The 15,646-nt window shown below is 39.2% G+C and overlaps 1 protein-coding gene across 5 annotated transcripts in view; it reads right to left on the reverse strand.

Moving 5' to 3' along the window:
• Positions 1-15,646, reverse strand: part of mier1b (mesoderm induction early response 1b, transcriptional regulator) — a 149,663-nt gene that overhangs the window by 23,881 nt on the left and 110,136 nt on the right. For 2 of the 5 annotated variants that reach the window (XM_048162542.1, XM_048162540.1), the window contains exons 6-9: positions 12,598-12,665; positions 12,446-12,518; positions 11,362-11,513; positions 11,146-11,227 (exon numbers count right to left, since the gene is read on the reverse strand). In XM_048162542.1, coding sequence (XP_048018499.1) covers positions 11,146-11,227; positions 11,362-11,513; positions 12,446-12,518; positions 12,598-12,665 — 375 coding nt within the window. Of the gene's footprint in view, positions 1-5,466; positions 7,162-10,732; positions 11,228-11,361; positions 11,514-12,445; positions 12,519-12,597; positions 12,666-15,646 lie in introns of those variants that run through there. The other 3 variants (XM_048162539.1, XM_048162543.1, XM_048162541.1) reach the window with 3 other exon arrangements.

The raw sequence follows: 15,646 nt of genomic DNA on the forward strand, positions 1-15,646 counted from the left end.
GTACAGAAGGTCCTTAACAATCTGGAACACGCAGACGAAGGTACCTTGAAGTGAAGGTTTGCTCTCCTGAGCTTAACCTTGTTGCAGATATCGTTACTGTCTCGCTGGACGGAAACTCTGAACGTAGTGTTTGTTGATGTCTCTTTCCTCACAAGCTAGAGGCTCAGAACGTGGTCGTCTCTGTTGCTGCCTCACAAGCTGTAGGCTCAGATCACGGGATCTGTTGTTGTCTCTTCTGGATGGACCAGAGGCTCAGAACAGTATATCTGTTATGTCTTCTCCCTTTGCAGGGCAGACTTAGAACGATGTACCTGTTGTGTCTCAGCTTCGCAAGCCGGGACTCAGAACGGTATATCTGTTATGTCTCCTCCGATGGGAGACTCAGAACAATATCTGTTAATGTCTCACTCCTTACAGAGTTGGGACCCAGAACAGTGTATCTGTTGTGTCTTTCCCCTTTGACGGGCAGACTCAGAACAATATCTGTTAATGTCTCACTCTTTACAGAGTTGAGACCCAGAACCATGTATCTGTTGTGTCTTTTCCCCTTTGATGGGCAGACTCAGAACAATATCTGTTAATGTCTCACTCTTTACAGAATTGAGACCCAGAACCGTGTATCTGTTGTGTCTTTCCCCTTTGAAGGGCAGACTCAGAACTGTGTATCTGTTAATGTCTATCCCCTTTGACGGACAGACTCAGAACAAGGAGTGTCTGTTGAAAGGGTACCTTTATCCCTTTCTGATGAAGAGGAGATTGCATTTTGGCACTTCTCCATTCAAGTGCTGTGATTGGCTGCTGGTATCAGAGGGGAAACACACAGTGTGGCCCACCTTTCTCTCCCCTGTGGAACTCATTTGCATTAAGCACAAAGTTGGAAGTCTTTACAGTGTCTTTAAAGTTTACCAACACATTTCTCACTTTCCAAACCACCACCAGAATACCTTTGGCAATATTCTAAACAAATAGAGACTAAACATGATGGAAAAAGTTTAAACTGTCATTCAATTGTACATTAACAGCTGAATTTGCATCAGAGGTTGCACTACTAATAGCTGTACACATTTCTGTGAATAAGTATGAAATGGATGTGTAGTTTGCATCAATTCTAAGGAAATTGGGATTTTTATGGCAGTCTCTGGCCAACCTTAGGAAATGGTGTCTAGATGGGTGAAGGGCAGTAACTGTCTGTGGACCAATGAGAAGTCTTGTCCTTCCCAGGCTTGGTACAAGAGGTCTTCTTCTTACCCTCTAAGAGAGGTCTGGATGTTGTCCTTACATCTTTATCTGATGGCGTTGGACAGTTTGTTTGTGTTAGTCCACCAAGATCCAATCAAAATGTAGCAAACCTTTGTCCACTGTTATGGACAGAGAGGGTCCCGGCCATAAACTGGGCCCTAGAATGTGCTGTTCACTACACTATAGAATGTCTTCTTTTATTTGTGTACACTCAGAGTAAAAACACAATGTTGTGCTTTTTGTAAAATAAAGAAAACTAACATGATGCGTGATCTCTCGTCTCCGTCTAAACGAAGTCTAATCTGATAGTTCTCAGAAAATGAACTGTAACTTATGAATACTAATGACAAAAAAATGACACTTATGTCTAAAGAAACGTTGAAATGTCAGGTTTTAAATCGTGCAAGTCAAATCGAAAACAAACATTCTGTGTTTATGTAATCTGTATGAAAAGAGAGCCATGTCAGAAGTCCGTGATTCAGATCATTATCCGCTAATGCGGCCACGCCCATGGAGCCAGCGCTATTCAGAGGCAAATTCAGAGGCAATACTGAGGCATTGTCTCAATCGTGTATTTATTGTCTTGAAAAGTGTTTATTTGGATGTTAAAGCCATGGTTAGCGATCTCTAGGAGACATGCCGTTAGTTCCTGGTTGCTTTTCTTCTTTATATGAATTTGTGGCCTAAAGGTGTACACAGCGCCCTCCGGCTGCAAGTATGAATTGAAAACACAGTATCCAGCACTCATAGTGATGACAATAAATAGTGAATAAATATTACTCCTCAGTATAGAAAATTGACATAAATATATAAGAATCCATCAATATTTCTCCAAATGTGCATGCTTTTAAGCTAAAAGCCTATATGAAATGCCATAGAGGTAACATAATTGTTCAGACACTTTGCACCACAGAAATACATTATATTTTAAAGAATATAATAGAATACCATTATTTTAAATTGTAATAATATTTCAAAGTATTGCTGTTTATGATGAGCTGAGACATTATTACAGAGGGTTTTTTTCACAGCCTACCTGACTGAAAGGCCTCATTAATATGCATGTAATTTCAGGTCATTATTATGTGATTCTTTTGTCTTCTCAGGTGTAAATCACCCATTATTCATGACGATTCACGCCTCCACGCATACTGTGTTTCTTGACAAAAAGTGTCTTACAAAAACTAAATCAATATATTGTTTTATATGAAGGAGTAGGCAGCATAATTTTTACATAATTCTGAAGCAAAAACTCTAGTCTACAACCTCCAATACCCAGAAGTCTTGTGAACACAGATTTAATATACTTTTTTTGGCCTTATTTCAGTGACTTAAGTTTTTTGTTTTTTTCAATAACCACGCATAAACATTATTCCTTCAAAAATACAAACATGTACATACATGTTCCTCACATATTATTGTAGCCTAGTTTGTGCTGAATACAGTTTAATGATACTTTTGTCATTTATATGTTTATGAACAACTGAAAAAAGCACAAATGTCAGGACATGTCAAAACTTCTCCAAGCCCCAAATCAGCCTCAGACTCCAGAGGGTTAATTTCCTCAGTCATTTACAAGAAAGCTCAAAGACTCATTCTGAGCAAAAGAAAGCTGACTGTCACTTCCACCATTTGGGGACACTGGTTAATTACACTCACAGCCTTAAATGTTATGCTGCAGCACACTCCATTCACTTATCCATCTTCAATGGGTTATGATGTCTGCTATGACTGATGTTTCAATGGAAGATGGAGATGTAGCACAGTAAAGTTTGCAAATTAACTACAGGGAGAGAATAGGACACACAGACCAGTGAGGAGCCCCGGGAAGAACCGAAGTGCAAAAGGCCTCAGGGGCCAACCCTGTGGTGAAGACTTCCTCATAGGTTTCCCCATCTCAGTACTTTATCCCCACCTTACTGGTCTATAGGTGTCAAATTGATTAAGAAGGTTAAAAAAAAGAAAAGAAAAAAAGAATAAAACCACTATACGATCACTAGAAGTTTATGATGATCACAGTTAGACAGAAAAACTATAAGATCATCAGAGGTCTAACATACTAAAGTCTATGCATGAATACTGCTGGTCTGCTGTTTCTTTGTTTTCTTGTGTTGCAGGTATGTGTATATGCCATGACATCTCATAAGCAGCACCTGGTGTAAAGCATCACCTCAGATATATATGAACAACCTTCATGATGACAGAGTCATCTGAGCAAATCGGTGTTGCACAACGACAAAGAATCATCTTGGGACAAACATGGAAATGGACTCTACAGGGAACAGACTCCACAGCTATTCAGGCGCCATGGACTTTTAGGACTTCCACGGTTAAGCTACATGGTTTTCTTTCTGTGTCATCATGTAGTTTATACAACATGTTACCACCCTGTGTTGTATATGTGTCAACAATATACTCAAGTTAAAAAACAACACTTATGTAAATATTGAACATGACACAGAATAAGATGTATGTGCCTGTAGCTGTTACAAGTTGCATGACTGAAAGATGGGACTTATGTTAACAAACATAGGTTACAGAATGGATTTAAGGTTTAAATTTGTATTATGTGACAGTTCTTAGAACTCTCAAAGGGGGGACTGTGGGATTACAAATTTAAGAATCTGTTTAAGATCTGCTGATCCTACATCCTGACATAACCTCACATGAAATACTAAGGTGAAGTACATTGTATTTAGTATTTTGAGGTAAAGATGACGACATTCTAAGGAGATCAAGGCAGGCAGATCAGGTGTCTGTTAAATTAACCTTTTGTCTTCATGCACTTCCTGACCATTTGTCATGACAAGTGCAAGATACAGCGGTGCCTTTGTCTCTATGATAATGTAAAGGTATGGGCGATACTGTCAGACTAATTGGATTAGCACCTATGCATTTGAATGACACAGTTATGCTGATTAGATCATGGCTGGAAAATGTAGGGAATGGGCTGATTCCTGCATTGCATTGGCATGCTTTGTTTATATTGTCTCCACCTCTACTCTATGTATCCCTCCCCCTTGAATGTATATGAACTACCAATTACACTGCCTAGGTTAGACTTAGATGACTACAGCGATGCACGGCACGTTTCTCAATAAAGAGTAACTTCTGCTTGAAAGATGTCTCCTGGTCTCTGCTTCGATGAGGAAGTTTCCTACAACCAAAATCATGCTTTCATTTAATTTCAGTATGAGTAGTATTTGTTGTAAAAATAAAAATAATATAAAATTAATAATAGAGCCAAATCACGGAACTTACGAAGACGATTTTAATATCTGTCTCGGGTAAAAGTAAGGTTCTGCTCACATATACAAGTTTGTTATAAACAGCCACTTTTATAAAATCATGTGAAATTTATGTAAATATGGATTGTGAATAAATTAGAATTATATCAATAAATAATTCATTTAAAGACATATGCGTCGTGTGTGATGCTCGTTACATCAGAAGAAGAATGGCATCTACACTAATATTAATCTTTCTGTTTATCTCGAGGTTTACCGTAGTCAACCGGATCTGGGCCGTATCCAGGTGAGACCGAGGACCGTCACCTTGACACGACCACAACGCACCCCTGAAATATCAGCAGAGATCGAGTCAACTAGATCATCCATTGTGAAGGCCTCATTGACACGACAACCAGTGGCACAGCTCCTCAACAAACTGTCCATACCGGCGTGATGAATACGATCCTCAACTGGATGGAACTGAAATAAATACTTTGAATGTTGCGTTCCTATCAGACTTATGATAGCAACCTGAATCGTAACATGTTGACAGTGGCCTACAAATAAACTGGCTTGATTAGCTGCTTCAGGTGTGTTTGATTAGGGTTGGCACTAAACTCTGAATGACATTAGCTGTGTCCCAATTCAGGGTCCGCGCACTTCGAAGTGCATGAAAGGGGTGGGGTTTTGGAGTGGAGGGTTGCCAGGTCTGTGCAACAAAACCATTCCAAAAGAACCGCAATCACAGCACAGTGTAAAAGTATCCCAATCCCAGACGTGGCAACAATGAGCCGAGCGTCGTTACATGGCTATTGGCTGTGTGACAGACAGAGACAGTTGACGTTTGTGTTGCATTTTAAAGTTTTATGACTTTCTATTGGGTTTTGACACGTTCACTGCCGACGACGACAGGACACTAGACCAAAATATGTATGGTTAAACTGTAATGTTAGTTTTATATCGTTAGCAATTAGTTAACCTGGTTTGTTTTTTGTCTTTTTTAAATGAAATGTTAACTTGGAAAATAATACATTCATATTTATACATTTACTCTGTATTTAAGTCTAAATTTAAAGTACAGTACTTTAGGATTTTATTCAACTGCACTCCATCTCAGAGACAAATATTATATTTATGAAAAACTGACGATTTGGACATCACGGATATTACAGTTTGATTTAGATATTAGGCTACATATTGATGAAACCGGGGCATATCTTACATTTATTTGAATTCACACCTGAACTCCTGTCGTCACTGGCGCGCAATGAACTGTGGGATAGTGTAGTCCATGAAGTGTCTTGAGATGGGCGCTTCATTCCATTGGGAAACGGAGAGGGTGCACTTGAAGTTGCTCTCGAATTACGTCACCCGTCCTCGCACCGCGGTGAATAACACTTCAAAGGCCGCCTTTCCCCCCAACTTTTCTCAAGAACAGAATACAGTGCATTAAAATGTGTCGATATAAATATTATTTAAATGTCACTTTGTCAATGAAACTAATTTCTGTACAGTTTATTTTTTTGATGTAAGTTAGCAAATGCATAAGTTGTATACATATATTTGTAATGTAATTTATTTGTAAATGAGCCGAAGTAATTTCTGTTAAACATTTTTTTTTTTACGTATGTTCACGTGTAAATAAAATAATTGTTCTGTTCATTGTTTATTTCTTTTATGCAACTTGTAATTTTACATGAAAAATTATACGTATATAATATTTTTCTCATAATGTAAATTAAATGTTTTTACTTTAAATACATCGTTCTAAAGCTACATTACATAAAGTACCTTTTACAACTATAAAGGCTACAACAGAATTTAGATTTAACATCAGAAAAATAGCATAACATTTTAAATTATTTTTAACAAAACATAATTGTGTACACTTTCATTCGGCTGAGAAGGGAGACGCTGGTGGAGGGCATTATATAAATATATAAAAAAATAAAATTAGAAATATTTGAACATACAAAACAAATCTATGGTATATTCAGATTTTGTCTTGGTCATCATAGCTTTAAAATTCTTGCCTGTTACAAATAGCCTAGTCATGCTCAGCAGGTATATTTTAAGATGTCAGTGCAAGTTTCTTTTAGTTAAAACAACTTACACAGTTAACATTTCATTTAACATAAAAACAAACCAGGTTAACTAATTGCTAACAATATAAAACTAACATTACATAGTTTAACCATACATATTTTGGTCTAGTGTCCTGTCGTCGTCGGCAGTGAACGTGTCAAAACCCGAAAGTCATAAAATGCAACACAAACGTCAACTGTCTCTGTCTGTCACACAGCCGATAGCCATGTAACGACGCTCATTTTTGTTGCGCAGACCTGGCAACCCTCCACTCCAAAACCCCACCCCTTTCATGCACTTCGAAGTGCGCGGACCCTGAATTGAGACACAGCTTGAGTTTGCAAGAAAAGGGTTAAAGAACTGATCAAGGATGTAAAACTGACACACATACACACACACCTGAGTGAACCTGAGGAAGTAAGTGGGAGGGGAAGGAGAGAATTTTGAATTTGAATTTCCGTTTTTGTGACAGCTGTGTATATTTCTATAGCCCTATTCAGAGGGTGATTGTTCCTCATGAGGACATAAGCTATTTTAAGCATTTACAGGGGCTAGTCTGATTTCATTGCCATCCGTATCCAAAATATCAGTGTTTTTCTCCCACCACCTGCAAATAAATTTGGTTGTCAGTTCACCTTTTAGTGCTTAATGCCATTCTGCACACACACAGTTCAGTAAAATAGGGGAGTAACAACCGCATTCTACCACTGAATTAATTCCCAAAAATACAGGTAGTGACAACCGCATTCACAGAAATTGTATGCAGTGTGTACGGAACTGAACTGAACAACTAGTTGTTAATGACGTTTTTCACGTGCATCAGAGACGTTTCCTCTCTTCTGTATGTGTGGTGAATCACAGGGAAAGCAGTAGCCTACGAGCCTTGACTAATTCATGTTGCCAGATCTGCCAGATCTTTTGTGTTGCCAGAAAAACAGTGAACAAGAACAAGCCATAATAAACCGAAATAATTCCAAATGCTTTATGCTGAAAATATGACCAAAATATCATGACTTGTGTTTGCTCACATTAATTTCTATAGCCCTATTCGGACGGTGATTGTTTCTCATGAGGATGTAAGCTATTTTCAGCATTTACAGGGGCTAGTCTGTGATTTTATTGCCATCCAAATCCAAAATGTCAGTGTTTTTCCTCCCACCACCTGCAACTAAATTCGGTTGTCAGTTCACCTTTTAGTGCTTTATCCCATTCTGCGCATACACAGTTCAGTAAAATAGGGGAGTGACAACCGCATTCTTCTGTATTTCTATAGCCCTATTCGGACGGTGATTGTTTCTCATGAGGACGTAAGCTATTTTCAGCATTTACAGGGGCTAGTCTGCAGGGTTGGGGAGTAACGAAATACATGTAACTACGTTATGTATTTAAAATACAAAATTTGAGTAACTGTATTTCGTTACAGTTACATTTTAAATAGATGGTAATCAAATTACAGTTACATTCAAAAAGTATTTTAGATTACCAAAGGGATTACTTTGAATTGTTATGTCATTTATTTAATTTAATAGGCTATTAACGTAAGCTGTTTGAGGATTTTGAAAAAAAATTTTTTAACAGACTCTGTCTGTTTAAAAAAACAAAAAAACACGTGCAGCCTAGTGTTCACTATTAGCAACCTGCAGAGTGCAGACATGAGATTGCACACAAAAAATGAACGGGAAAACAGGACATAATGCATTTCTCTAGTGGAAATTCAAAGACAGTTTTACTTATAAACGTGAAAAAGGACGTACAGTAACATCATAGTGCAATGCAAGCTGTGTCTACCTGCAACAAAACTTCTATCGGCTTTAAAAGATTCAACATCTAATCAGAAAAAGCATCTTGAGGTAGGCCTAAGCTGTTCTTGGTCTTTGAACATGTTATTTTCCTTATTTAACCATGGTAACCATGGAAACGCTATATCGCTGCTGTTCCATAAGCGTCACCTACTGTCAGAGAGTGAATTTGCATTTCATGCAGGTGTCTTATGTAGCATAATTTCACAAAGCTAAAGTCAGACCAGGCTGTTTTTGCTGTTAATCTTGAAATTATACAATAATTTAAATGAAAACAACTGATCATGCTCATGTTCATAACATCTTTGTTGGGACTGTGATAAAAATCCAGTGTTCGCCTCTAATATCAAAGAGCTACACATTTTTTTGAACAAATAAACAACAAATAAATTTGCTTTAAAAAAAAAAAAATCTGCAACCAGTATCAGAATCAGCCAATTTGCTTCTGTTGGCCATGAAAAAATCAAAATAGGTGCATCACTAATAATAATTACAAAAATTAAATAAAGGATTATTTAAAAAAAAAAAAAAATAGAATAGTTTTTTTTTTCTTTGCTGTTTGTTGTTTATATGGTTAATATTAATGCAGCTATCAGTGCACTAAGGTTAAATATGAGTATAAGCATATTTATTCTAGGGATAGTTCACACAAAATGATCATATTTTTTTTTACAAACCTGTAAAATGTGGTGGTGAAGAGATGCAAAAAACTGTTGAGAAACCGTAGGTGAGTCAGCTTTGAATATAGGCCTTCTCTCGAGATTATTGGGTAGATCATTTCACTTCATTTACTTTATAAACATTCTAAATGTTACAAACAAACTTTGTTAATAAAACAATTTAAACTACTGTGTCATCTCGACTCTATACACCTATAAAACAACCTATATTATTAACAATATTTTATTGTTATTTAATATTTTGTAATCCCTCTGATGCACATCTTTACAAATATAAAAATATAATTTAGGAATGATATATCAATAGTGATTATATATGGATGTGATGTTAAAAGAAACAACATTTTCTTAATTTGTTTATCAAGATATTGAAATTCTTTACCAACACATAGGTTATGTCTAATAAATTGCAGATATACATTTTGTAACTGATGTTAAAAATAGAATTTATTGGAAAACCAAATCCTGGTGGTTAGAGGTCATTTTTAATTACAGGTTGTAAACTTAAAACAGAACATCAAGCTAATATGGTCCTTTGTGTGAAGTATTTCAAAGTATTCCAAAGTATTTAGATTAAGTTACTAAACTTGAGTAATGTAACGAAATACGCTACAGATTACATTTTAAAGCATGTATTTTGTAATCTGTAGTGAAATATTAGTGAATAATTCTAAAAGTAACCTTCCCAACCCTGCTAGTCTGTGATTTTATTGTCACCCAAATCCAAAATGTCGGTGTTTTTCTCCCACCACCTGCGTAAAATTCCTTGTTTTTTGACAAACACCAAGGTCGTGTGGTAATTTAACTGCTGTCTGAATCCTCTCCAAGTTTACAAAAAAGTGATCAATACCAAATTCACTGTTCAAATCCTATTTGACCACTGCGGAGCACCGTGAGATAAGTGTTGCTGTAATTTGCATGCATTTTAAAAATAAATTGATTATGGAAATGTTGGAAAGAAGCTGGAAGCTGTTAAGAACAAAAAAGGAGAAAGAGAAATAAAGCAAATAATATTTAAAACAGGCTGTTATTCCAGCAGCAACAGGTGTGCAATACCATTTTAAAATATGTTTATATACAATTGTAAACATTTAAAATATATACGAAAGAAACTTTATGCTTACACCATGTAAAAGAGAGGCTGCTTTAACATATTCCTGCTAATTTTCCCATTTTTAAAATGGGGAAAATGGGAAAAGGAGGTTTAATCAAGTTATGAATATGATATTTTTATTACATTACATATGAATTTATTTTCATTATTCCAAGCATGTGGAATATTATTCACAGCAGACAATCATTTGACTGACCAAGTGAGCAGTGAGCACATTTCCACAAAACTTGCTCCTCCACTGTGAATAAATCACCACCTGAATGTACGAGTTTGGCAATTTTTACAGACGTCCACATGAGAAACAATTACCATCCAAATAGGGCTTATGGCATCGTTGTCGAAGTGTAATTAGCTGGTGAAGTGGACTTACTTATTGCTGAGTTAAAAAAAGTAATTATGAGCATTGTAATGTTTAAAACAGATGTCTCAACAAATCTCAGTAGACCCGACTGGGAAGATTTTAAAATGAGCGGTTCATTCATAAATACTGTGGAAATACAAACCGGAAGACAGAAGACAACAAGCACAGCACTGAGAAGAGGGCGGAGCTACATAAGGTCTATATCAGACGGGCCGCAGCTTTAATTTTGCGTTAAAAGATTTTGGTTTATTGAAAAAAGTAAACACTTATTTTATATATATATAATTTTCCAATAATTCAAGCACTTTTCAAGGACCTTTTCAGGAATATCACTATTTTCAAGGTTCTCCAGGCCTTAATTTCAAAAAGTCAAATTCACGTACTTCAAGCACTTTAAGCACCTTGTATGAACCCTATTAACAGACTATACTAGCATTAGTATGTCTCAAAATAAGCAGTGAAAGTAAAGTTTTGATTTAAACCAGAAATAATTTTCTAGAGCCACCGTGGTTAAGCAGCAGAAATGCTGTCAGTATGAAAGCACAAATCCAGGCTTTTGTAATGCATAATGCTTTGTACTACCATAAATATTATTAAAGACGATGATGATGGCATTTAACAACTTTGTAAGGCTCACCTCTGGCTGCTTTAACGTTAAATCTTAATCTTCTTAAAGCTTCATCTGTATCAAAATTACATTTCACCAGCTCATATAATGCCTGAGGGGAGAAAACACAATTTGTAGTGTGTATTACATCACAGTTCAGCATTTGATTACAAATAAAATAATTCTATTTTTATTATTATTATTATTATTTTTTTTTAAATAAATCACAGAGCTGGTCCTTAGTACCTGCTCATTATCTTTGATGTGAGATCCTTCTGGAATAGCATCTACGCCCGTCTCCTCTCCCGTCCGTCGACAGGCTTCTGTAAGAAACTCAACCACAGTGTTTTCAGGAAGGATTTCAGGATTCCACAGCAGCTGGTCATCATTTTCATACACTGTGAGTGATAAAGTGAAAGATTCAAGGTGTGCTTGAAGGTGTGCAATAAAGCTGTTTAATGCACAGGTAACTGCAAGTCAGTTTAATCAATATTCTATATTAATGTGCTGCTTTTATTTAAGCACACACACACATACATCACTCACACAGAGAGATTGGAGATTGCGCTGTGCACACACAGAAACTTCTTGTTAATGCTGCCGTGATTTTTATTAATAAATTTGCTATGCTACCTCATCGCTACATTATATTACTCAGCAAGCAGGTTGTAACGTTGCTGTCTTTAAAGTAATTAAACTCACAGTTAATTCACACACACATCTCTCTCTCTCTCTCTCTCGATAGTCTAATTTAATCAAATGTTATAACTCAATCAAATAAATGTAACCTTACAGCACTACTTTACCTCTGCGTCTGAAATGATGTTGACAGAATGCTAGATCTAACGAGATGTAGCTGATGAAAATAACCATCATTTTAATCTTTCCAGTCAAGGAAATTTATTGATGCAGACATCAATGGCAGCTTTAACTTGTCTAAGCTGGCAAATGACCATGGTATAAGCGGAATAATCCATGGCTAGCTGTGCAATAAACAATTTGAATGAACTCTGATTCACGCACTTCTTTGCTTCCACACCATGCATTAAAATAGTTTTAATGCACAGCTAGCCGTGGATTATGCCTTACATAGTGTTTTGCTATTTCAATATTCAATATTTGATCCCAACTATTTTTGTAACGTGAAACTGCATGCTGTCATGTGAATAACAAATCACACAGAACAGTTCACAGTTTATTTGGAGCAATGACTTTCAATAGAATGATTCACACTGACAACTCCTGAAACATTTCTTTTCTTTTTTTTTTTTTGTAGTGCAGTGTAATCCTGCCAAACCATCATTTTAATTGATCAGCATGTCAAATCTACCTTTCTCACTGTCTTTGTATTTGCACAGTCCAGACGGTGTTTCTGCCTGATACATGGAACCAACCATGATTTCCTGTTAAGAACATACACATGTGTCAGACATTTCATGGTAAATTACAGACAAAAGCCATAAAGAAAATATGATTGTTTACTTTCTTCCAGTCTTCGGATGGAATATAGTCGTCATCCTCCTCTGACGACTCTTCATCTACTTCATTATCTAAAAATGTTACGTAAAAACAGTACTTAAAGGGTTAGTTCACCCAAAAATGAGAATTCTGTCATTAATTACTCACCCCCATGTTGTTCCAAACCTATAAGACTTTCATTCATCTTAGGAACGCAAATGAAAATCTTTTTGATGAAATCTGAGAACTTTCTGACCGTCACGGTTCATGGGTTCACTTACTCGCTCTCGTGTGGTTGTGGTGTGTATTGCCTGTGAGTGAGTGATTGTGTGGGCGTCACCCACCTGTCTGATTGTGATGTGCTGCCAGCCGTGTCTTGTTCAGTGTTTGCTATTTAATGTGCGTGTCTACATGGTGTCTTTGTCAGTTCGTTGCAGGCTGTCCCGGTGTCGTGTGTTCCGTGTTTCACTTCCCATTTCCTGGATTTCTGGACTAACGTATTGTGCCCGCGTCTAGGTGTATTATATGAACTGTCGTCTTGTGCCCGCGTATGGGTTGGATTATCCTTGGTTTCTGATACCCGCTGCAGCCCTGCGCCACCCTGTTCATCTGCCTCCGCACGCCATTGCTTCAGCACGCCTCAGTATCTGCAATGACTGCCCATTTGGAGTGAAGTTATTGTACAGCGTATTCTGTCAATAAATATTGTTTTACTTGCACTTGGATCCTCTCTCCGTGTTCATTTCCTGACAGAACGAACTGACCAAGAATGGATCCAGCAAATTCGTCGAATCTTCAGGAGTTTTGGAGTGAGAGCGCTCAACGGATGGATCAGCAGGACGAGCAGGTGATGGCCACCGCTCGTGCCGTGCAAGCGTTGGTGGCGCAGGTGGCTGAGCTCTCGACCCAGGTATTACATCTTTCATCTCCCACTGCGCCAGCCCCACCGTCCGTTCCCCACTCATCCGCCAGCACGCAACAAGAACCTCGTATTCCTGCACCTGAGAGTTATGGTGGAGAACCTGATGCTTGTAGAGCTTTTTTGTCTAAATGCTCTATTTATTTCTCTCTGCAACCTAACACGTTCTCTTCTGAGGAGTCTAAAGTAGCGTTGGTTGTGACTTTATTGACTGGACGAGCGGCGTTATGGGGAACGGCGGTGTGGGAAAACAACCATCCATGCTGCTCCTCGTTCCAGTCCCTGTCGCAGGAGATGAGGCGAGTGTTCGACCGTTCGGTGGCGGGACGGGAGGCTGCTCGCAAGCTCGCGGACCTGCGGCAGGGAGTTCGACCTGTTTCCGACTACGCCATTGAGTTCCGCACCCTGGCAGCGGAGTGTAAATGGAACGAGGAGGCGCAGTGGGATGTGTTCCTGCATGGGCTGGCCGACCGTGTTCAACAAGAAATGTATTCACTGGATCTACCCACCACTCTTAACGGACTGATTGAGCTTGCGCTGCGAGTGGATGGCCGTTTGCACGAACGCGCTGAACACAGGAAGCCTGTAGCGCGTCTCGAGGAACTGGTTGCCGTGGGGATCAGCGGAGAGAACACGGTCGGTCCCCCGTTTGATCCTGAGCCCATGCAGGTGGGGAGAGCTCGGCTCTCCCGGGAGGAGAGGACACACCGGAGGGGAAAAGGACTTTGTTTATACTGTGGTGGAGCTGGACATTTTCTTAAGGACTGCCCAGTAAAGGACAGAAGTCCGGCAGTAGGACCGAGGATACTGTCGGGCGGTCTAGCCTTGGATAAATCCTCGTCTGCGATGCTCCTCCCGGTGAGACTGCAGTGGGTATCGGGACATCACATCTGCCAGGCTCTGGTCGACTCGGGCGCTGAGGAAACATTATGGACTGGGATCTGGCAACACGATTGCACATTCCTATTCGTCCTCTGGATCGTGCCATATCTGTTTTCGCTCTCAACGGACAGAAATTACCCACCATCACACACGCCACGGAGTCCATAACCGTCATCATTTCCGGTAATCATACTGAACTGCTGTCATTTTACCTCTCCAGATCTGTTCATCATCCCATCGTCCTGGGGCACCCATGGCTGATGGAACACAAGCCCAGGATCGAGTGGGGCCAGGGATCCGTGACAGAGTGGAGTCAGCACTGTCATGCGTCTTGTTTGTTGTCTGCTTGTTCTTCTGTATCTCGTTCTGTGTTGCAGGAGGAGTCGGTGAACCTGTCAAACGTGCCCCAGGAGTACCACGACCTGAAGGAAGTGTTCAGTAAGTCCCGGGCTGCTTCTCTCCCTCCGCATCGTCCCTATGACTGTGCCATAGACTTAGTTCCAGGGTCTTCTCCGCCTAAAGGCAAGTTATATTCACTTTCTAATCCAGAAAGGGAGATCATGGAGAAATATATTTCTGATTCTCTGGCAGCTGGGATCATCCGCCCTTCCTCGTCTCCCGCGGAGGCAGGTTTTTTTTTCGTGGGTAAGAAGGATGGGTCCCTGCGGCCGTGCATTGATTACAGAGGACTGAACAACATCACGGTAAAGAATACTTATCCTTTGCCGTTGATGTCTTCTGCCTTTGAACGGCTGCAGGGCGCATCTCTATTCACGAAATTGGACCTGCGCAACGCTTATCATTTGGTTCGCATTAGGGAGGGGGATGAGTGGAAGACGGCTTTTAACACCCCTAGAGGGCACTTTGAATACTTGGTTATGCCCTTCGGCCTTTCCAACTCGCCCGCCGTCTTCCAAGCACTCGTCAATGACGTGTTGAGAGACATGGTCGATCAGTTCATATATGTCTACCTGGACAACATACTAATATTTTCTTCTTCTCTCCAGGAACATGTGCAACACGTCAGACGAGTGCTCCAGAGGCTGTTAGAGAATGGGCTTTTTGTCAAGGCGGAGAAGTGCGTTTTTCATGCACAGTCAGTTCCGTTTTTAGGGTACATTGTATCGTCCGAGGGGGTGCGCATGGATCCTGACAAGGTTAAGGCTGTGATGCATCCTTGCGCGTTTTTTTCACATCATTTAACCGCTGCCGAATGCAATTACGACATTGGTAACAGGGAGCTGCTGGCGGTCAAATTAGCTTTGGAAGAGT

Source organism: Megalobrama amblycephala, linkage group LG17, assembly GCF_018812025.1.
Source record: "Megalobrama amblycephala isolate DHTTF-2021 linkage group LG17, ASM1881202v1, whole genome shotgun sequence".
Taxonomy (NCBI): Eukaryota; Metazoa; Chordata; class Actinopteri; order Cypriniformes; family Xenocyprididae; genus Megalobrama; species Megalobrama amblycephala.